The sequence below is a fragment of the Eupeodes corollae genome, chromosome 1, assembly GCF_945859685.1.
Source record: "Eupeodes corollae chromosome 1, idEupCoro1.1, whole genome shotgun sequence".
Classification (NCBI taxonomy): Eukaryota; Metazoa; Arthropoda; class Insecta; order Diptera; family Syrphidae; genus Eupeodes; species Eupeodes corollae.
The window spans coordinates 228,638,804-228,663,761 of record NC_079147.1 but is presented as its reverse complement, the minus strand read 5'-3'; the positions used below and the strand labels follow the sequence as shown (position 1 = coordinate 228,663,761).

The following is a 24,958-nucleotide window of genomic DNA, read 5'->3' as shown; positions in this document are numbered from 1 at the left end:
ACAGGTAAAGGGGGAGGGGTAAGGGGGGGTATCGTCGACATTGAGTTTGAGAAGATTAGATTGGAATTCTGTTTCATTGGTAAAAATAATATAAAGGGATAGGCAATTCTTGTTCAATATTAAAGTGATAAATCAAAACGAAAATGTCTGGAATTGAATAAAATCATTGAAGGCTCCAGCATATACACAAAGGACTTTCGCGTCGAGTGAAAAGAGAAAACACAGAATTATTTATTTCTCGGGAGTTAAATATATATAATTGACATAAGATATAACATGAAATACTTTAATTTATTAAACTTAAGGAGGAAGAATTTGATGTTATCCCTAGTTTTTAATTTCACTTAAAAAAAAAGGTTGAAATTATTAGTCTGATTTTAACTTAGTTTAAGTTTTCAAAACTTCATTATTTATATGAAATTTCTCAAGATACTTTTTTTTGAAGCATTTATGAGGTTTAAAAAAAGACTGGAAGTAGTGTGAATGGAGTTGTCCAACAATTAAACAAAACACAAAGAAAAATATGAGGTTTTCCAATAAAAAGTTTCATTTTCAAGAGCTCGTTTTTTCTACATCAGCCAGTTTTGAAGTTGCCATCTTTTGACTCTTGACAAGTAAAAACTAGACATCAATAAAAATAACGCATTTAAATTGTTAAAATGAACTACATGGAAGGTGTTGTCCAACATTTAGATGGCCCTTTTCGGTCAGTTTGTAATAATGTGAGGTTTTCCAATAAGAGGTTTCATTTACAAGAGCCCGCTATTTGTACATATGTCAATTTTGAAGCTGCCATTTTTTGACACTTGACAAGTAAAAACTAGGCATCCATAAAAATAACGCACTGAAATTGTTAAAATGAACTACATGGATGGTGTTGTCCAACATTAAGATGGCCCTTTTCGGTCAGTTTGTAATAATGCGAGGTTTTCCAATAAGAGCTTTCATTTTCAAGAGCCCGCTTTTTGTATATCTGTCAGTTTTGAACCTGCTATCTTTTGACACTTGACAAGTAAAAATTGGGCATCAATAAGAATAACGCATTGAAATTGTTATAATTAACTACAGAACATTTTACATTCACATTAAGCAGTTTGCAATTTGGAGGAAAAGTTTCCTCACCGTGTTAATTCTGGAAAAGGGTTCTTTTGAAACATAAGGTCTATGAGAATGCTCAACAAGCATTTCAAGACTTTAAAGATGGTATTCGTTATCGAGAACATAAAGCCGCAAATATGTGAAGTTTAGATATGTCAAACTTCATGGAATTAATATTGTAACTGTGGCACTTAAAAATACTCGTTTTTTAAATACCAACATGAAACCTCTTATTAGAAATTGATATTCCTCCCTTTTTCATTGTTTTTTAACTGAAATTCCGAGAGAAAACCGAAAAAAAAGAGATCCTTCTTGTTTTTTTTAGGTTAAGCAGCTACGACAACGATACGGTAACGATCTTTCCTAAATGGCCTTATACCTACCTCATACCTCATTATTCTTCTCTTCTTCTTCTTCTTCTTCTTCTCCTTCGAAATTGTGTGGTTTTGAAATGTATGTATTATTATTTGCTCATAGATGAAATAATAACAAGCTAAGACGACATTATATTACCCAACGTTGTTGCTCAATATACAAAAACATCAAAATAACGCAACATATTTTTTTCTTCGTTTTAATAAAATTACGCACCCCCGTGGTGTAGTTAAGTACTTGTAGGATTGCTGCCTACTATTTATTATAACCAACCCCAACATACCTACGTACATACTTTTACTGAATTTTCCAACAAAGGACATAGATAAACCTCAGTTATAGATATTGTTTAAGGGAAAATATGATAATTGGAAGATTCGAAATTCGACAGGGATTGTTTTCTATATACATACATACAATCATACGGATACGAGTACCTACATCCATACATACATACATATGTATATGATGAAGTTAAGGTACAAGATGGTATAAAAATATCGTCGTCCTCCCTCAAGATAAAGTCAAGACAAACTTTTGGCAGTGTTTGGTAGTGATTAAGTCCACATAACCGGAGGGGGCGGTTATGATGTTGATGCGGCTAATGTGTGTGTGTGTGTTTTCCTTTATTGACATTGCCTTTGTCAAGTTGACTTCGAACTTCCATAAGTTGGCATATAGTCAGATCGCGTTTGTTGCTTAATCGCTATATATGGAGGCTTTGCTATGACACACATATACAATATATGTATACATGCAAGGTAATACAGACAGGATGTTTCAAAAACCAGCGAACAGCTAAAATTATAATCATATTCCCCCGTTGAGAATATTTATTTTTCTTATAGTGTCTTCTCTTCAATACCATCTCCATCCAACTTCCACCCGTTTTCGTTTGAGTTTGTTCTTTTCTTTTTCTATTTAACCTTCTTGATCTAAACGAGTATAATAAAATCCGAACTGTGTGGCAACCCTTTTTTGTTTTGTGTTTTCTTTTTCTTTGACGTCGATTGTCGGTTGTCGTCGAAGACAAATTCTGAAAATTTATTCAATTAATTAAAGTCGATAGAAATTCTGCACACTGTGTGAAGGGGATGATTGTGTCTCCTACCACAATACCCGGTAGAGACTAGAGAGACATCCTTACGTGACACAAGCTGATGTAGAAGTATCTATGTTCATTTTCATACTTATACGTAGGCACTACACACATGTTGGAGGAATCGAGTTAAACAAAAACACGAAAGCTTTATATTCTTTGTAGATACAAAACATACAATATATCTATTCTGAACACTGCGACGCTGTTCGTCGCTAATGAAATAATGATGAATCCTTTTCGCCAGAAGGGTATACTACATATATCCTCAAATACAAATGATAGGAGGACAGAGAGATGTGGGATGGGATGTGGAGGTTTTTGGGGAATGGTTGGGGGTTGATTCATTTGTTAAGTATCTAAACAACCAACGTTCGGTACCTATTCCCACATCAAATTTTTCATACATCATTGTGATTGGAAATTATTGCCATATGTCGTTGGGACATTGAGTTATGCACACGCACGATCATAAACATATTTGTAAGCATGCAAATACTTACGTAGACGTGCTATATACAAAAATATACCCCCCCCCCCAACTCTAAGACACATTATTTTTATCGTTGTTTTGATGGGTTTGGTTTCAATAAATAAATTATCAAATATCGTGTATAGTTTTCCAAACTATCGATGGCAACACACATTCAATGTATGATTGCCCAATAAAACTGATTAGCATGACAAGCCTTAATATGCCCAATAATAATAAAACTGATTGATTTAATTTTGTGTTTCTTTTTAGATTAAAGCACTTATCGCTGAGGTTACCCGACTGCAAGCCCTCCACGAAGAACACATTGTACAAATACAAAGACTTGAAAATAATTTAGAAACGAAAAGTCAACATATTCAGAGACTTGAAACTCGTCTGCAAACCGAAACCGAAACACAACCATTAAAAAGCTCCGAAGTTTCTATTGCTGCAAACGTAAACGCTATCAGCGAATCATGCCCGGCAGAAATTCGAGATCAGACAGAACCTATCACTTCTATCGTTCCCTCAGAACCATCCACAATGCCAGTTATGACAGTTGAAGGCATTCAAATTAAAAAGGAAAAGGAAAACCAGTGAGTAATATAATCGCTTTCAATCATTAACACCAAATATTTACTTATAAAATTTCAAAATCATGTTTCTTTCTTTTTCGTGTATAGATTATCATCATCATCTACGGCAGGTGACATCACACATCATGAAGTGACAGCTGTAGCTGGGGCTGGCGCTGGTACCGGGGCTGTTGTCAATGACCCCAAACAGTTCCAAGAACTTTTAATCGAGAAAACTAAGACACTCTCGGCTGCAAATGAAGTACTCAAAGCCGAAGGTAAGCAACTCAAACCCTATACTACTTTTATACCGCTTTATCCAAAAACCCCTTCAGTCTTCAGCTTTAAGACTTCACCCATCACAAACACAAAATCAAATCAGGAATTTACTTTTATTTTATGACATTTGCGATATTCTTGTGTTCATGGCGCGGCATTTATAAAAGTGGCGCCTGCATTTATTGCCACCAGTCTCATATAAATCAGAGCGAAGCGAGTTATCGATGGTTGTATAATAAACTACTCATTAGCGGTACAATATTGTAACAATACTCGTATAACAGAACAGAAAGTGCCGCGCTATGCTTTGTTGGTTGATTTTTGTATTCTTTGTTTTTATTTGCAAAATTTCAAAAAAAAATTCTTTAGTCATTTGGACTTTTATAAACACATCGATGCTGAATATTTGTTTTCGAAAACCATACCTACACTAAAAACTATGCTTTCATTTATCATTTCCAAACTGACCCTTTGAAAATGTCAATGTCTACAAAACCAAAAAAAAAACATTTGCGTTTCACAGGAATTTCCAGTGATACAACTTTAGCAGCATCAGATGTAGACACAATCAAGTCTTCTGATGATATCGAAGCTGCAGCATGCGAGGTCTCTAACAATGAGTCAGATGCAAACCTCCAGCATCAGCAGGATTTGCAGTCTCCATGCGATTCAGCGACTCCATCAGACCAGACTCCGTCGTCAAATACAAATTTCCCAAATGTCGATCAGTTCGGTTCGCTGCTTGGCGGTGAGTTGGTTAATTCATATTGGCGTCGTGGCTTCGACCACTTGTCATTAGCTCCGCCACCACCTTCGATGCCCTCGCAACAGACATCTTCAGCAACAAATGCCGCCGCCTCGGCTGGAATTGCGATAGCAGCACATCCACACCCACATCCACACCCACCGCCATCAGCAGCAACACACACAACCTCCAAAACGCCAACATCGATTTTTCAAAATTTCCCATCAATTTTATCGTGCCGATCGCCTCCACCACTCCCATTGTCGGTCACTGGACCATCAACCACAACTCTTTTGAGTCAACTAGTCAATTCAACCTTCTCATCGAATTCAACTCCTTCTCTTCGAATAGATTCCAATTCAACTACGTCGTCGTCGGTGACCACAACCACTGGCGCTCATCTCCAACAAGCTCCATTGCACCACCACCAGCATCTACACCATCAGCTTCCTGTTCTACAGCATCATCAGCAACATCACCAGGACTTCGAGAAGGCCAACAGCCATCATGATTCCTCATCAACAGCTAGCACTCCCAATCTGCAAGACCAGCGTTCCAATGATGGACACATGAGTGGTTCAAAATCCGCCAAAGCCCAAGAGGATAATAATAACTCACTAAGCTCCATGGCACATCTTCCACCTGCTTTCATGCCCAGTTTGCAATTCCAATTCCAAGATCGCGGTCCATTCCGCTTTGCCGAAGACATCCAGCTACCACCTGGTGCCTCTATGGCTGGCCGATTGGGCGAATCCCTCATTCCCAAAGGGGACCCCATGGAAGCCAAGCTCCAGGAAATGCTCCGCTACAACATGGACAAGTACGCCAATCAAAGTTTAGACACGCTCCACATATCACGTCGCGTTCGAGAACTCCTCTCGGTGCACAACATTGGACAAAGACTCTTCGCTAAGTACATCCTCGGACTGTCACAGGGCACAGTGTCCGAATTGCTATCCAAGCCAAAGCCCTGGGATAAACTGACTGAAAAAGGCCGTGACAGTTACCGAAAAATGCACGCCTGGGGATGCGATGATAACGCTGTGATGTTGCTCAAATCTCTTATACCAAAAAAAGGTAAGTCCAACTCATATATTTCCTACAAAATTATATTTATTTTTCTACCTGTATTATAATTTCAAAATATTATATTTACCGCTAAAAACACACACAAAGCAACAATCTCAATAAAAGTAACTTTTGCATTAATCTCTCATGCTAAATCAGAGAGAACGTATATACGGACGAGTTTACCCGGTGCGGTGGTATACCCCTGTACCCCATGACGTAGCGAAATTATTGCAATTAATTTATAGTGGTTTCTCATGAAGGAGGGTTGCGACTTGTGAATATAAGCAAGGGCAAGCCAATGTATATACACAAGTCCCTTCTAGTTCTAGCAATAGGTCTCTAAAAGTTTCAAGGCACCAACTCTTTCTCCAACTTTGATTCCGACTGCGATTCTGACAGTTATCAACGACAACTCTAACGACAAAAGGTTCACAATAAAGTGCCCCAAGAGTAAGAGTTCAAGACATATTGCCATTGTGTGGTGCGGTGAGGATAGGCAAATATTTATAGATTTTCGTTTTGGTTTCGCATAAAATTAATTGGCGCCCAAATAAATTTAAATTCCTTCCTCAAATACCCTGGCAATCGACCAAAAATCGAGGGTCAACAAATTACTTATAGAGGGCAATCGAAGACATGCCGAGTACATTTGTTTTGGCATAACTTAGAAACGGACTTTTATTTTATTTTTTAACCAAAATCGAATGTATAAGACATCACGCTATACCAACTGATTGAGATCTTGTATGTCTGCTAATTCACCCTCTCTGCTCTTCTCTTCACCTCCGAAGCTGTTACCCTATACTGGATAAATATTTAACATGGAACAAATTGTTTCGATGGAAAAGGAAAAACTGAAAAACTGCATTGCCGAGGAGGCTTATACTTATTACAGTTTTTTGGGGTAACAACAACAGCAACTTTTCTCTGTTAGTAATTAAAAATTCGTTCAAAAAATGCAAATAAAAAATACAAAACCTGCCAATTTATAGTTCAGACACACAATAACGGTTCTTCGTTCTGTCATTAGTTTATTTTCTGTTTTTTTTTTGTTTCATTTGTTTTTTTGAGTTTTTGTATTCCATTTTATTTTGAAACATGCAGCTATTTTGGGTAATACAGTGCACCCCTTCGTGTTGCGAACTAACTTTGCAGATGGATTTAGATCTACAAAACGAAAAAGAGCCATTTATATGACGATATATGACAAACAAAGGAAACTTGCAGCGACTTTAATTAAATCAATTAAAATTCACCACAAAAGTAAAAATTAACACACAATTATTTATCCATCACTTATAGGAGTATATGAGGCGCTGTTTCTAGTTTTCTGTCAGCCGTTTTCGAGATTTTTAAGATAGGTTGGTGAATTTCAGAACTAATTTATAGAAGAAACGCGTCCATTTGTTCGATTCAAAAAACCATCAGAAATTAAATAAGAATAATTGAACACAAATTAAAAGACTTGGGTGTGTTTTTGTTTGTTTTTTGTTTTTAATGTCAGCATGGACCACTGCCAACGATGAAATCTCCCCGCTACCGTCTGTTGGTCAGTTTTGACGCGTCTGTCTATTGGGAAAACGCGATGTGTCGTACGCAATTTAATTTTTACTGCAAAATACACACTGTTCTTATGTATACAGCTTTATTGTTGTCACAAGTAATTGCTTCAAAAACACAGTCTCGTTCAATGCTCAAAAACACTTCCACTTCTGAGCGGTTTGTAATTTTTTTTTTAAATATACTGGGTTATCCATTTTGCGGTTTCAAAAGTAAACGTAAATAAAACGCATATAAAATATGTTTTAACGTTAATATTATGTGTGAAACACTTACTTACTTAAGGTGGCGCTACAGTCCGGGGCGGACCTGGGCCTCAACCAACATGCGTCTCCAGCCAGCTCGGTCCCTAGCTAGCTGTCTCCAGTTTCGCACTTTAGGTCTTCAACCACCTGAGTCGCGGTCTTCCTCTACTGAGCCGGCCCTCGGGATTGGATTCGAAGACCTTCCGGGCTGGAGCGTTCATGTCCATTCGCTCTACATGACCTAGCCATCTAGCCTTTAGACTTTAATTCTGTTAACTAGGTCAGTGTCGTTATATCTTCTCCTCCATTCTCCATCTAAGCGTACGGGACCAAAAATCACATGAAGAATTTTTCTCTCGAAACATCCTAAGATGCTCTCATCTTAAATGAGAACCAGGATGATGAGTGTCTTATAGATGGTGATTTTAGATGCTCGAGAGAAGACTTTACTTCTCAAATGCCTTCTAAGTCCAAAGAAGCAGCGATTTGCAAGAGTTATTCTTCGTTTGATTTCATCGCTGGTGTCGTTGTCTGAGTTAATAGCGGTGCCTAGGTAGACAAAGTCCTGAACTACCTCGAAGTTATAACTGTCCATGGTGATGTTTTGTCCAGGACGTCGTTGTTCAATGTCCTTCTTTGATGACAGCATATACTTGGTCTTGCCCTCATTGGCCACTAAACCCGTCTTCTTCGCTTCCGTCACAATGCTCAAAAACGCTCCACTGACATAAGGCTTTGATCTTTCAATTATGTCAATATCATCTGCGTATCCGAGTAATTGGATGGACCTTTGGAAGATTGTGCCTCTAGTGTTGACGGTTGAGTTTTGAACAATTCTTTCCAGAACGACAGTGCATCGCCTTGTCTAAAACCTTTTTTGACACCAAATGCATCGGTGCGATATTTTCCAACCTTGATAGAGCAGCGTGCATTATCCATCGTCATTCTGCACAAACGGATAACTTTGACAGGGATGCCAAAACTAGACATTGCTCTGTGGAGCTCTTCCCTATGGATGCTGTCATACGCGGTTTTAAAATCGATAAAGAGATGAGTGAAACACAACCTCATTTAAGTGACCAAAACACGATTCTTTTGAAGTAATTTTCGACCAATTTTTGACACATATCGGGTGATATCCAAGCCATAACTTGACAAATGTTGGTTTTTAAGTGCTCAAAAGTTAAAGGTTTATTTGCATAAACAAGGTATTTCACGTAGCCCCACAAAGAAAAGTTCACACAGCCACAGCGAGAAGATCCGTGGCCATTAAAGGTCTCTTGCAATGAAGCCATATTCGCTCGACTTGTGTGGCATGTGTCACGGTCTTGTTGAAACCACATATTCTCTAAGTTGTATTCTTCAATAGCAGATAAAAAAAATCGTTTATCATATGACCAAACGCCGCGAATTTAAGGTGATAGTCGTTCCAATGTCGTTTTCGAAGAAGTAAGGTCCAATCACACCTCCCGACCAAAGATCGCACCAAACAATAACTTTTTGTGGATGTAATGGACTCTCTTCAATTACTTGAAGATTCTCAGAACCCCAAAAACGACAGTTTTGTTTATTAACATACTCACGATACCGAGTGAGAAATGTGCTTCATCGCTGAAGAAGATTTTGTTCCAAAAATCGCCGTCCACCGCCTGTTGTTCAAGAACTCATTCGACGTATCTCCGACGTTGTGAATGTTCAGCTGGCTTCAGTTGTTGTGTGATCTGGACTTTATATGGATGAAGGTTTCGATCCACATGCAAAATACGCCACAATGTGTCGTAAGACAGTCCGAATTCCTGAGAACGACGAGGAATCCACACATTCGGATCTTCGGCAAAGTCAGTGGTACGAGCAAAACGATGAGGCAATGGCCTTACAATTTCTGTAACCAATCCAGTCTCTTCAAAATTTCTTCACAATTTCGCCAATTGCTGGAGTAGTTGGACGATTTTGTAAACCATATCCTCCTAAAGCACGATATGTGCAGCTGTGGCAGAATCACTATTTTTGCAATAGGGTTTGAACAATTTGTATGCGTTGTGTGATATTTAAGCTATCCAATTTCATAAATGTCAGACCTTAAACTGAAAACATAAAATTGGTTTACACAAATTTATATGACAGATGTCGAATTCCGGCCCCCAACTTTTGAAACCGCGAAATGGATAACTTGTCATTTTTTATAGTTTCTTTCTGTTCTGTATTTGAAAATGAGATTTTTTGTTATTATTTCGAGACTGTGCTTCAACCTGTTTTCGAATTTCACATTAATTCATTAATAGTAAACACTACAGTCAAACTTCCCTATAACGAACTTCTACATAACGAAGATCTCTCTATTACAAATTGGTTTTGAGTACACATCTTTTTGGTTACTTTTTTTGTGTGTTTTGATCTCTTTATAACGAATTTCCATAAAGCGAATTTTTCTCTACAACGAACAAATTCAAAATCCAAAACTCATACGTTTTTGTTTCCACATAAAGAACTTTTTCAAATAATTTTCTGATAAAAACAACAGCATGCAGAAAAAAAAACCTTTTAAGGGGATTTTCCCAAGATTTTAAAAGTAAGCATTCTATGTTCAGGCTTCAGATATTATTGAAATATGTCTCGAAGTAGCATTTCTCTTGAGAAAAAGTTGTTGATAATTAATAAAGTTTAAGAACGATTGAATAAAAAAATTGACGTGTTTTGAACCTTTCTGGATTTGAAGAGTAACGTACCGACTAATTTATTTGAATCTCTCAAATTTTTAGGCGATTTTGTTGAAAAAAAGAAAATAAAATCACTGACTTCTTTAAAAAAAAGTAAAAACTAAAAAATGTCTGTGTAACGAATTTTCTATATAACGAAATAATTTTCTGGTCCCGTGCAAATTCGCTATAGAGAAGTTTGACTGTATTTAATATTGAAATTAATTCATAAGAAAGTGATAAATTTTCTATTATTTTTAAAATCACACAAAATTTAATTGCTTTAAAATATCTTTGGCGCCTTAATTAAAATTTGGTTTCTTTTTTTATTATAAATTCAATCAGAATTTTATTTGTTTTTATTTTTTTCGAAATTAAGAAAAAATATCTACACCTACACTTAAAATTTATTGATTTTTAAAAATAGATGCATGTCACCATAGTCATCGCATCGCATCGCCAAGCTCAGTTAGCAGAAAGCTATAAATCTTTTAGATTCAAGTGAATTTATTATACACTTTAGTAAGCACATAAAAAAAATATAAAACACAAACCACAATATTTAAAAACTAAAAAAAAAAAAAAACTTACTTCACAACAAAATTCCTCAAAGGATTCCCATTAAACACAACTTTTTGTTCAAGAGAAACATTTTGAAAAAACAAAACAAAATAATTTCAAAAACAAAACAAAACAAAACAGAACAATATAAAAGGTAATAATTTGTTTTGCCTATTTAAAAATTGATTTTTGTGTACAGTATGAACTCATGTAAAAAATACACCCAAGTGCAGAAAGTTACTTCCATTGATTGTTTTACTAGAAAACACACAAAAATAACAATTTACATTTCAAAATAACAAAAAAAAAAGAAATAAGTTTCAACAATAAAAATAAAAAAAATAAAAAAGGAGCAGCAGTAAGTTGAGGTTTACTTCATCCATATAGTATATTTTTTGAGCCCTTTCGTGTACATACAATTAAAAAGTTTCTTTAACTTTTTTTTTTGTTTTTTGCACTTTATATAATGTATAGGTAGGTATATATGTAGGTAGTTCTTCTTCTGTACCTATACTATACACGGTTGGTGTAATTAATTTAATTTATAATTTTTCATCACAGAAAAAGAGCTATGTTAAAGAAGAACGAGAACGAGAAAGGAATTATTTGAGGGAAGGGGTTAGCTTTTAAAAAACATTAGCACCAACAGGCACATGTGTCAAATTTGATTTAAGCAATTATCCCCAAAAAAGAAAACCAAAACGAAAAAGAAAAAGGCGCCCAAAAGGAGACACAAATGCAGTCGTCCATTCGTCCATTCGACGAGTAGTAAGGGTTTAAGGTCAAGCCTTTCATTATGAAGCAATTAAACACCCTTTGGGTATGGTCTTTTGGGGGTAGTTATGGTGTGGGGGGAGGGGGGTTTGTAGGATAAAGCAAATTATTAGTTTTGTACATAGGACCATCCAGCTTTGACTTCTCAACTTCGGTGTGCACTTGGATTGGCTTGGCTTTAAGGCAAAACAAAGGTACCTATTATAGTACATTAGTTTGAAGAAAAAAACAAAAATGGTCCATTATGTCCATGTCCATAGCTCTAGAAATAATAATTGTCCAAGAGAAATGGTTAGGCCTTGATTAAAAGACTCTCTTTAGGATTTGGTACATTTTTGTTGGTCTTCAGATCAATATATGTAGTACAGAAAATACACTGCAATGCCTTCTTGTGGAACCATTTTAGTGCATTTCTAATTTCTATAGCTTTTAACATTTTACGAAAGCTTAAATCACAAAATGATGACCATACGTTTTAGAAGTTTGTTAAAGCCTAACAACTTCGGGATTTTTGACATTTCAAGCTCTGGGAATCAGTTTGAAATGTCAAAAATTTAGGTTTGTTTGATTTGTTGTCTTTTGGACGTGTTTAGGTTTTAATAAAAGGAAAAAAGGTGTTTTTCTATCTGGAAAATGGAATAAAAGTTTTGAGTTTTAGAATACCATCTTAATTAGGTACGACCTTTTTAGAAAACTTCTAAAACGATTGAATTTTTGTTGGCTTTTATTATTCTCATGTCAATTTTTAAGTCAAATAATGTCTGTGATGGACGCTTCAAGTCCTTTGTAATTTAAGAGGTTCTTTTAATGAAAAACTTAACAGAGCGTTGATTAAGCTCAAAAGATACAGAGCTTTTTCAGATCACACAAAATTATTAGACAGGCTCTGACAATAGTCTTTGACAACAGCGACATACCTTTCAATTGCAAATTTCTATACATTTTCTTTAGGCGTGTTTTTTTGGCATCGCTATCGGCAGCCGAATTCGATTTCCCAAAAAAACGTATCCGCAGTTGCCCATCCGCAGCTGTTTTATTTTATTTTTAAGTTGGTAGACTTGTCTAGCTGTAGTACCCATGGCATGATGGTTAGTGCGTTGGACTGTTAAGCCAGAGATGGGTTCGATCCCTGCTTCCTCAAATAAGCCATTCGGATTCGGCTTAAAACTGTAGGTCCCCTAAATCTCTGACAACGGTACTCGCACACAAGAATGGTTGGGATTTGTAAGTCACTAGGCCCTAGTTCTCAACTGACTCTTGGCCCACCCAATTTTTTTTTTCTTAGACTTGTCTAGCTGTCAGACCTCCGTCTCCTCCTTTGTAGAGTTTTTTTTTTTCTTGATGCTTCATATTTCAAGAAAAAATGTTATTATGTACCTGATTAAATGCTATTTTACATTTTTTTTTCTGATTTTCCATTTCTACGTCCATCTGCATTTGTTCAAAGTTTTATTTGTTAATTGGTTTTGCTTTCGGATAAGATTTTTAGATATTGGGGTATGTTCGTAGACTGAGTCAGTTGTCGTTCATGAAATTGAGATCCTTATTAAAATTATTTTTTAAAACAGAAATTCAGATTTTTTTTTATCTCGAATCAATTTTTTAGAACCTCAAGTCTCAAATATATCAAGAAATCTAAGATTTGTCTACTTTTTCCTAACTTCACGACCTCTTTTAGCTGTCAGATTCACAAATTTGACTCGACTAAAAAGGTATGACAACAACGAGCAAAATGAAAACGACGTTACAGAAGAAAAATATTAAACACAGCTATGTGTGACTCGTTCCTTGATTTGTGCGTTCCAATATTAATTCAAAATAAATTTAAGTAAATAAAAGAACGCACTTCGTTGCACTCTGCGAACGAAGTCCTCGAAACTCTTTGAGTTATCCGATTATCCAAGTTACCAACCTAAGAAATTCAATTTTTATCCGATCGAATATCGATACTCGAAAAAATGTCAATGTTTTATCCGCAGCCAGATTTAAGTTTAAGTTTTATCCGCAGCTGTGTGTTGTATTTGGAATACACGGAAACCCCTACTGCGGATACGGATAGCTGTGCCAAAAAAACACGCCTATTGTTAGATGGTTATCAGATGATTAAAGGAACTGTCAAATGTCTTAAACAAAGAAATTTGACATCTTCAAACGTATTTTAAGTTTCACTAATCGTGGGAAATTTGAGAGAATATATGTACTGACAATTCTGACTATTTAAAGCTGATTTTGGTAACTGTTTTCAATGAAAGTTCATGAGCTCAAAAGCTAGAAAAGTTTATGACTAAGACTACATTTAGTACCTGTGGCGTGATGGTCAGTAAATGGACTGGCAAGCCAGAGGTCTTGGGTTCAATTCTTGTCTTTGCCATCTAGTTTCTTTTTCACAGGTATTGACTCTTGCGAAGAATTGACAAATTCTCCAAGAGTAATTCCTATCATGAAAAGTGTTTTCTCAAATCCGTTCGAAATCGACATAAAAACTGTGAGTCTCCTCCATCCCTGGCACAAAAATGTTTGAAAGTTGTAAGTCACTAGGCCCTATAGTTCTCAAGGGACTGTTGCGGCTCTTTTCTAATAAGTCACTAGGTAAGTCACTAGGCCCTAGTTCTCAATAAACTGTTGCGCCTCTTTTCTTAAAGCTTTGTAATTGCACTCCTGTGTTTTTGAAATTAATTTAATTTGTTCTTCAATCGAAAACATTTGTTACAAGGAATCAAAAGCTATTCAATAAAATATGTACAATGATATTGGTCAACCGTTCGTAATTTTGCTTTTTATAATAAGTTTAAACTCGAAGAGGGTAAGCAGCATAAGTCATGGCGTAAAACATAATTTCCTCACTCCACATTTTCCTCCGTTCACTTAACTTATATACGTAACTACCTCATGGAAGCTTCACCCGGACAACAAAAAATATTTTAAATTAAAATCAACCCTTTATATTAGAAGCAAGTCGATAACAATTAGATATACCTAAGGAAGTACAAGCTTCACAACTCCGTACATACCCTCTTCTTTCATATTTGAAAAATACTCTAATCCTTCTCTGTAGGTAAAGATAATTAAAATGCCTATCAAAAATCATAAATTGATATTTCTGAAGTGTGGATAAATCAGAGTTGTAGTCTTATAAGAAGTATAGAAGTTGTCAAAAAACACACAAACTCATATCTTATGGTATTCTTTGAACATGCATAGATATAGGCAAAGACAGAGGCGCGTATAACCTACGCGTCACCGCCAAACAACCACCCATTTCAAGCTATTATTGTTATTAGCAAAAGTGTCAATTTTCTCGATTTATGCTAGAAGAGATCACAAACGATGCGTGCAAAATTCCAAACCAGAATAAAGCCGCATTCATAGTCTTCGAGATATGTACAAGTATCTGTATAACATTTATGTGTATGCGTGGAATTTATGGCAACTGTTTGTCTTATTACATATACAAGTCAAACAACGACATTTAGATGGTTGAGCTTGAGGTACAGGGTACAGCTATGCAATATTGTAATGATATAAAACAAGAAATAGGGTAAACCAGGGCAAATGAGTAACCATTCCATACATGGTTACTCATTTCTCCTGTTAAAAGATTGTAATAATTTAGTTATTCATTGAGTAGTTACAAATTGGTAGCACTGGCAGATGACACCTGTCAAACTCAGTTGTCATTTTAAGAGTCAAAATAGAAGTTGAATGTCTGCCGATGACGATAATAGACAGGTTTGGAAGTTTGGTGGTGGAGGTGGCCATTTGAATGAAGTCTAAAAACTTATAAAGAGAAAAAATGGGTGTTTTTTTTAAGGTTTACTTTTATACCCATAAAATAGATGACCCTGTATTAAAAAAAAGCTTTATAGGTAGACCTTAACTTAAATGAAGATTTCATAAAACAATCTCATGTAGGTATGCCATTATATCCCTACTTCCCCTACACCAATTCCAACTCCAACTTTAACTCCAATCCCACAGCACCTTATACTTCTCTTCTTCTTCTTCTTCTTCTTCTATTAGCCAAAGATCCAACAATAACGAACATCATTTATATTATGTCTCAGCACACACGATTAAATGATAGGTTCTTCACAATTTCAAGAATGCAAATGTTCCTATACTCGTACCAACCTTCTTCGGTTTTATGAATCAAAATTATTCGATTTCAAAATTCATATATTCAATCTTTGTGAAGTCTGAATGAGTTGGAAGAAGTAGGAGTTCTGATGATGATGATTGAGATGGAGTTGAGTACTTAGAAGATCTTTTTTTCTTCAATGGTTGAATGCAAAACCTTAAACCCTAAGGCAAATGCAATTTTCCAATTAAACACGTATAAAATGGGAGGAACTTTGTGTGTTCTTGTTTTTGGAGTACTTATAATATACTTTTTTGTTTTTGTATAGAAAGTATAATTTGCATCAGTGGAGTATTTAATTGCAAGGACTTTTTGATATTGAATTCATTCATATGCATGCATACCTACAGTTTATTATTCACATGTTAAGGACTTAATTACAAAATAATTAGTGGGATAAGGTATACCTAATGTTTGAACAAAAAAAATTACTTAAAATTGTGTGTTCTTTGGAGCATTGTTATCGCTTTAAGTTTTTCTAATTGAAAAACCAGACTTATATATTTCTTTTGAACACAATCAGGTGACAAAGCAAAAGATACAACTATGTACACATTGTACATTGCTTTTATCATTAATTTCTCATCCAGAGAGGTTGATGGAAAGGTATGGAGAAGAAAAAAAAATGTAACTAATAACACTGTCATTAAAACCATCACAATGATTAATTTCTTTTCATTAAGGCTCGCACACAAAACCCAGACCAAGACCTTACCAGAGCCAATGCTATAGTCACCCCAGTCTCTGAAATATATCGAAAAAACACAATGCGACATATTCTATAATCGTGTCGGCTAAAGGACTACGATGGCTACGACGACGACGTAGACGACGAAATGACAGACATCGCTAGTAACACAAAAAATTGTCTTTCAATAATCCTCGCAGCTCACAAAAGGACTTCCGTCATAAAAACGATGATTGAAAATAATAAAATCTCCTTTTTAATCCTGCGGTGATGGTGATGGTGATGGTCCACATCTACTTCCAGCACATATGACTATAAGGGTCAGATTCAGCTTCAGATCCACCTTAGCCTTATCTCTTGCTTGTACTGGCTATAACCTACGATACGAGTACAATGTCACGACAAACACCCATCGTTCTGTTTTCCATCTCCATCTCATTCTCATTTCTATAGCGGAAAACCTTCTCCAAAGGATCTAAAGTGGCTTGATATCAAGTGGTCCTTTTGCTATAATAATACATACACATACATACCTACGAGATAGGTACGAGAATTTTCCACTACGACGACGACACGATATCAACTGCGAAACTTCGATGGCACAATTCGCAAAAGGATATCCTGTACGGATATATCGAGCTGAACCCAAGCCCTTATACTCTTGCTTAACATCCTCTTCTGTTTCCCCTGGCAACAATGATGAGAATTGAAACAAGTGACCAACCGATTGTGAAGCTACGATAAAAACCAATGTCCTAGGTTACTCTATACATCGTCGCCATCGCCTCATCATCGCCTCCGTCGTCGTCGTCGTAGTAGCTCGTAGAAAACTTGTACTTGATACTCTTGCCGATTAGCGCAGGACGATGACAACTTCGCAATACGTCACAAAACCCGGTTCAGCTTAGAGTTCGAGTTGGTTTCAATATCCTCACTCCTCCAAATTGAACGTGTCTTTATTCTCAGTTCAAGATTGAAGCAAGTATTTGTGTCCTTGTAGGATATAGGTACTTGTGTATGGTGGTGAAAAATTGCATTTTTGTTTTTCTATAAACCGCAAGGATCAATTGGATTCGAATTTGGATTACAATCGGCAGTTGTGTTTTTTTTTGTTGTTGTGTACTTTTTGCCCTTTGCTTCCGTTTCCTGACGTATAGTATACAGAAGAGAATCGCTTTATATCGTTAATCCTCTTGCAATCCTTCGATATTCATTCAACCGTGCATCATGGAGCAATAGCAAGAGCAAGAGCTCATTCACCAAGCATCATTGCCATTGATGATGTGATGTGTTGTGTTGTATTGTGATGTGAAGAGGAGCATCAGCATCAGCAACAACTTGATGACAATGACGATGATGATGATGATGAAAGAGTGTTTAGTCCTTTGGGAATCGATTATCCATGCAATTGTAAAGCTATTTGCAGGAATTGTTGTTTGTTTTTGTTGTTGTTTGGCATTGTTTCAAACTCTATCGATGCCGTTCCGTTTATTTGAGTGGGTTTTTCTAAAGGTACACCAACCATATTCATCATCTCCCACAGGATATACCTTTGACATACAGGGAGGAAAAAGTTCAACCACTTGTGCGATTGCATACCTTTATTTCGATTTTTTGTTTTTTAATTTCAAATCCTCGATATAGAATACGAAGGTATACGTATATATAGAACTTTGCGCTTTTCTATCAATGAACGAGGCAGCTTCCGGTTCCCTTAAAAATCCTGCATTCCAAGGATCAAACACAAAATTCGTTTGGATGGAGTGGAGTATGTGTTTTCAGCCTATAGTGGGTATCAATCAATTAAGTTATATATCCGGCGGGAGTGGCGGACGGAGCGAGGTGGGATGTCGGGTGAGGGAGCACGGCATCGTGTCTTTGGCAAAAAAATTCAAATTAATAAAAACCCACTCAGATATGAATGTAAAAATGCGTGCCAATGCAAGCAGAAAATTCAAATCGAATCAGCGCTGAATTTATCCCTTTGATGTATTAATTTTTTTGTCCTTCCCAAAAATGCAAAGAAAAATCGTCATAAATACATAAAGGATTTCGGTGGATATAGCGGATGCCGTGTGGGCAATTATTATTTAAATTTAATTCGTCATTCATGTCTACCTCTGCCTCTTTATATTTCTGTAGTCTATACGTATTTTTATATACGACTTACTTTTTAGGTGCAATTAGCGAAGCACTTGGCTCCTTTTAATTGGTTTTGTTTCGATATGCGGTCAATCATTTTTACAATATCCTGCGGCAATTTGAAAATAAGACGATTCGACTGTGAATGTGACTGCCACGAATGATTTTTCTAGATTTTTATTGCAGTCTTATAATTTACTCTCCGAAGGTCATATTACCCGAGAGCAATAGTCATTCAATAAATCCAATATCCTAACGAAAAGATCAGGCAAGACAGGGATCGTAAACACTCGCAGGGACCGTAAAAAGTCATCTTACTAACCTTGTGTTCGGGTATCAGGTGCCGAAGCGGATGTTGTTTTTTGTGTTTTTTTGAAGATATGACTTATTTTGTAGAAAACGAAGTCTTGATTTGATATTTATAACACCAATTTTATTTTTTGATTTTGTTAATTCTTTCAGATTCGGGCATTCCGCAATATGGACGAAATGATGACTCGATGTCGGATGATCGTATTGCACACATTTTGAATGAAGCTTCCAGCCTCTTGAAGACCCCTCAGGTACCAGGTTCACAGTTGCAGCAACAAATGAAACATGAATCCCAGCGTCTTCATCAGCACCAATCATCATCTCTTGATGATGAACAGAGTCAAGACGAATCGAAGTCACCGCATGCATCTTGTACGTCGCCTTTCTATAAAGACTCCCCAGTGCAACAACAGCAACAGCAGCAACAAACACAACAACAACAGCAGCAACAGCATCAGCAACGCCAAGAAGCTCAGCGTCGAAGTGTTAAGCCCGATGAAATGTCACAAGACAAGATGGCGAGAATATATCAAGAGGAACTACAAAAGATCATGACACGCACTCCACGTGACTCTTTTCCAAGGTAGGTGTTTGGTTTTTTTTTTTTAATTTTGACCAGACATGCTAGAATTAATATGAAGTTTTCTCTTCCCACACTTTTTTAGCGCTGCTGGTGGTCTCCCGCCTACAAATAGCGCAATGCCACCCGACGATATCCGAATGGCTTTGGAAGCCTATCACCGTGAAATGGCCAAGTTGCAGCAGAACAGCAGTGGAAATATACCCAACTTTCCGAATTTTTCCAGCTTGATGGCGCTGCAACAACAAGTGTTGAATGGCGCTCAGGATCTATCCGTCCCAAAGGAAAACGAAATCAAAGTTAATGGCCAGCGACATTCGATGGAAAGCTGCGATTCCTCCTCCAATCAAACCAAAGAAACATCCGAAGAAGCCGCGCATCGTCACTCAAGTGCATTTAGCTTAGTTCGTCTTAAGCCAGATTCTGTGCCTGCACAAAATTCAAATTCCAATACAAATACCAATTCAGCTGCACCCAGCCCGCTAAGCAATTCCATACTTCCACCGGCTATGACAACAAGTGAGGACTTTTCCGCCGCTGCCAGTCCACTGCAAAGAATGGCCTCAATTACAAACTCACTAATTACACAGCCTCCAGTTACACCTCACCATACGCAGCCACAAAGACCCACCAAAGCGGTGTTACCACCAATCACTCAACAGCAGTTTGACATGTTCAACAACTTAAACACCGAAGATATTGTCCGTCGTGTGAAGGAAGCTCTTTCACAGTACTCAATCAGTCAAAGACTATTTGGAGAATCTGTTCTGGGACTATCTCAAGGATCAGTTTCGGATCTTCTTGCGCGGCCAAAGCCTTGGCATATGCTTACACAAAAAGGCCGTGAACCTTTTATTCGGATGAAAATGTTCTTGGAAGATGAAAACGCAGTGCACAAATTAGTAGCCAGCCAATATAAGATAGCTCCCGAGAAGTTAATGCGGACTGGCAGTTACAGCGGCAGCCCACAAATCCCACAAGGTCTGGCGAACAAAATGAACAGCATTCCCATGCAGAAAATGATGAACGATCTTAAAATGGAGCCTCAAGCACAACATCTAATGCAGCAAATGCAAGCAGCTTCTGCAATGGCGGCAGCCGCTGCTGCAGGACACATGCAAAACGCCCAACATCAGGGAATGTTGCTAACTACCCCAGGGCTCCCACCACAACATGCAATAAGCCTGCAACAAGCCGCCGCTAACGCTGCTGCTGCCAACGAAAAGAAGCCAATGATGATGCCAATTCACTCACCGCACCAAGCCAATGCCATGCGAAGCAACATGCACCAACACATGTCACCGACAGTCTACGAGATGGCAGCCCTCACTCAAGACCTGGATACACAGGTTATAACAACAAAGATAAAGGAAGCTCTCCTTGCCAATAATATTGGTCAGAAGATTTTCGGCGAAGCAGTTTTGGGGTTGTCACAAGGATCAGTTTCTGAGCTCCTCTCGAAACCAAAACCATGGCATATGTTGAGCATCAAAGGTCGCGAACCTTTCATTCGAATGCAACTGTGGCTTTCGGACGCAAACAATGTGGAACGCCTTCAGGTACTTAAGAACGAAAGGCGAGAAGCTAGCAAACGCCGACGATCCACAGGTCCAAATCAACAAGACAACAGCTCCGACACAAGCAGCAATGATACTGCTGACTTCTACACCAGCAGTCCTGGTCCTGGGTCAGTTGGTTCAGTTGGAGCACCACCAAACAAAAAACAACGTGTTCTCTTTTCTGAGGAACAAAAGGAAGCACTACGCCTGGCTTTTGCTCTGGATCCGTATCCAAATGTGGGAACCATTGAATTTCTGGCGAACGAATTGGGTTTAGCAACGCGAACCATTACCAACTGGTTCCATAATCACCGAATGCGCCTCAAGCAGCAAGTGCCGCACGGCCAGCCGTCAGAACCCGTTCCAAGTCGAGAAAATACCAACGCAACACCTTTCGATCCAGTCCAATTTCGTATTCTCCTTAATCAAAGACTGATGGAATTACAAAAGGAACGTATGGGTCTCAGTGGTGCCCCCATACCTTACCCACCGTATTTTGCCGCCAATCCAAACTTGGCGGCACTAATAAGTCGTGGTTTGCTTCCCGGCGGAACAGAACCCGATTTGCAAGCTCTAAATAACGCCTTCAAAGAACAAATGAGTGGTCTTGATCTTTCTCTTAAAAGGGAACGAGACGGAGACTACGACGACGATGGTGAAGACGAATCCCATCTATCGGATAATGAGTCCATAAATGAGAGTGACGAAAAGTCAGAGATGAGCGAAACACCCAGATCTTCACTTTATGGCTCCATGGGTCAATCTCGGACATCACGACGGAAGCCTGCTGCCCCTCAATGGGTCAATCCCGATTGGCAGGGCGATGGTAAAACTGGGTTAATACCTCCACCTCCACCCGGAGGTACCACCGACAAAGAAGTCATCATAAATGGTGTTTGCGTTATGCAACAACAAGCTTCTGATTATAGCCGAAAATCCGGCAATGGCGACGATGATGAAGAATGCGCTTCCGATGCCAACGATGATGAACCAACGACTCATCATCGTAATCAACCTTCGGACTGCGAAGACGCCCCTTCTGACATCGACCAAAGGTTCATGGAACCTGAAGTTCGAATTAAACAAGAAGAAGACTGTGACAGCAATGATAGCCATCAAGATAACTTGGACCTAAGGAAACAACAACACCAACTCCAACATCGGGACGAAGAAGACGACACCCCAGGCGCATGGAATTATTAATAAAAAAATGCAACTGCAACCCCCCAAAACTTGTGCAATCAATAAAAAAGGGATAATATAAGAAATAACTAAAAAAAAATTAATTTAAACAATACAATGAAAAAATAAAAAAAAAATATATTATAATAGTAAAGTTAATTTAATTTAATTAAAAAAATAATGTGATTAAGTTTTATGTTAAACATAAGTTTAAAAATTTTAGTTTTTCGCACTGTTAGAAATGAGAAATGATGTAAATAGATATAAAAGTAATTTTGTGTATCTTCGTCTCAGATTTAAGATTTATAAGACTGTCCGCATAAGTTTTAATCTTAATCATGTAAATAATAATATTATTAATCTTTTGATTTTTTAGTTTATTTGTTTTGTAAATAAAATAGAATGTATTTCTTTTTTTTTTGTATTTGTATTTAACTTCTTTTGATCTCATCAAAATAAAATTAAAAAATCGTATAATTGAACCAAATGAAAATATAACTTAAATTCGTAAATATAATAAACAAAATAATTAATAAAAAGGTAGCAAACAACAACAAAAATCAATTAATGTTTTAGAAATAAAAAAAATATATAATTCAAGATAATAATGCCTTTAAGTACGATATTTTATTTAAACATTTTTCAACTGGAAGTTGAAAAACAAATTGCATCCCGCATATCGTAACATAAATTAATATATATTATACTTTAATGTTATAAATATTAGTTGTTTAATTCAGTAAATACTGTACATATAAATATATATATATACATATAAGAAAGACAACAAGAAAAGAAAATTGGAAACAAAGGAGATACTTTAGAAGTTATATTTAAAAGTTTTTATTTTATGCGTTATTTTTAATAATTTTTTTTATGAAAATATTTTTTAAGTTTATCTTTCAAGTTAATTAGTATTATTATTGATTTTAATTAATTAAAAAAAAAAAACATTATATATTTAGTTTTTATTTCATGAAAATAAACACACCGATAAATAATCAATAAAAATTGAGTTTTCTTTTGTTTATATTTATTTTTCTCTTTTAGTTTGTTTTGAATTTTTTTGAAATTTCAGTTTTTATTGGTCTGAACTTGCGGAATATACATAAAATGAAAATAACATAGTTACACAAAAAGGAACCGTTATCCTTGCATTATTAAATTTTAATCTATTGAAGCAAACTAAATAAATAAAAATTTAGATGTAGATACGATTTATAAAAATGTAAGTATGTTGCTAATAATAAATTTCCAACAAATTATGAACAGTAAACGATAAAATAAAGCTGAACAATTTTTATTTAGAAACTTCGTCCAAAAAAAAGCAAACAAAAAAAATATATATTATTATAATTTTAAGCTAAGATTTATAAAAATGCTGTGGCATAAAATGAAATATTGATGAATATTAATTATTTTGTTCATAAAGAAAGGTGCTAAATTAATTAACAACAATTTTAGCACACATCAAACAGGATGTTGGTTTTGTTTTCATAGTTTTGTTGTTCATAATTTTAAATAATTAAGTCTCAATTAAATAAATAAAATATAGCAGAAAAAAGAAAATATTTCAAAATAACAATAATACGTAAATTCAATGATAAGTCAAATGTATGCAAAATCAAAATTTTATCCAAAGATATTTGTAAATAAATGATTATAAAATTAAGTAGAAGAAACTTCAATATTTCCTTCCATTTCTTAAACCTCAATATAAGTAAATAATATAAAACAAAACAAAAACGAAAAAAAATAACTCTTTTTATACTTCCAGATATTATTATAATTATTATTATATATAATTATACACATCTAAATATTTATCACGTTTCAGAATTTTGTTTAAATTTTTGTTAGAGTACTTGACACAGACGTTAGTTAATATTTTTAATCAAGTACACTTATTTTAGTTAAAATAAAAACGACATTAATTAAGTTACACAAATAAAACCGTGATATATATTCATACAACAAAATGTAAATATACAGAAATAATAAATTAATAAATTTAAAAAAAAGAAAATTACAAATTTAAGTAAATAGTAAACACTCTATCCATATCAAGAAGAAGAATAAGAAAAATAAGAAGAAGAAAGTAGAATAATTTTTTTAAATTAGAAGTTTGTTGGAACAAATAAATTTTTATTTTCCATTCAAGTGAAAAGCCACCAAATAAAAACAACAACAACAACAAGAACAACAGAAGAAAAATAAAATTAATTCAAAAATCAGTTCAAAAAACAAAACAAAAAAAAAAATAGCAAAAAATGTAGCAAATAGATAAATATTAGAAAAAAACAGATGTTTAAAAAAAATAAAACAAAAAATAGGTGAACCAAAAAAAATAACAATTTAAAAAAACAAAAAAAAAAAAAACTTGATTTTAAAATTTGATAAAAATGATCTATTGATTAAGATTAAAAATAGAAGCCATTAAAAGACAATTGACAAAAACATATTGCAACCGAAAATATTAAAGTATGAGTATATCTAAAAATAAGCGAAAAACAAATAATCATTATTATTATTATTATAATTATAATTATTGAATTATTAAATATTCTTCTTTAAGAATTTCTTATTATTATATAAAAAAAATTAATTAAACAAAAAATAAATAATAACTGTATTGAAATACAACTTGACTGTTTTATTTTTTCTGTTTCATTAAATGGAAGAAGTTCATGAAAGCTACAAAGATCTGGGAAGACGGGTAGGGTAAACTGGGGCACATTTGACTTTGTGATTTTCGGTGTGAACACATCCTTTAAGAAGAAAAGTTGGGATAGTGAACGAAGCCT

At 35.6% G+C, this 24,958-nt stretch overlaps 1 protein-coding gene across 2 annotated transcripts in view; it reads left to right on the top strand.

Annotated features, from left to right (window-relative positions):
- Nucleotides 1–24,797, top strand: part of LOC129942259 (homeobox protein cut) — a 102,646-nt gene extending 77,849 nt beyond the window's left edge. Inside the window, exons 3-7 of one of the 2 annotated variants that reach the window (XM_056051117.1) lie at nt 3,318–3,643; nt 3,731–3,900; nt 4,425–5,723; nt 18,984–19,416; nt 19,475–24,797. In XM_056051117.1, the coding sequence (XP_055907092.1) occupies nt 3,318–3,643; nt 3,731–3,900; nt 4,425–5,723; nt 18,984–19,416; nt 19,475–22,175 (4,929 nt within the window). In that variant the 3' untranslated portion in view covers nt 22,176–24,797. The remainder of the gene's footprint in view (nt 1–3,317; nt 3,644–3,730; nt 3,901–4,424; nt 5,724–18,983; nt 19,417–19,474) is intronic. The other variant, XM_056051118.1, reaches the window with a different exon arrangement.
- Nucleotides 24,798–24,958: the final 161 nt, after the last annotated feature.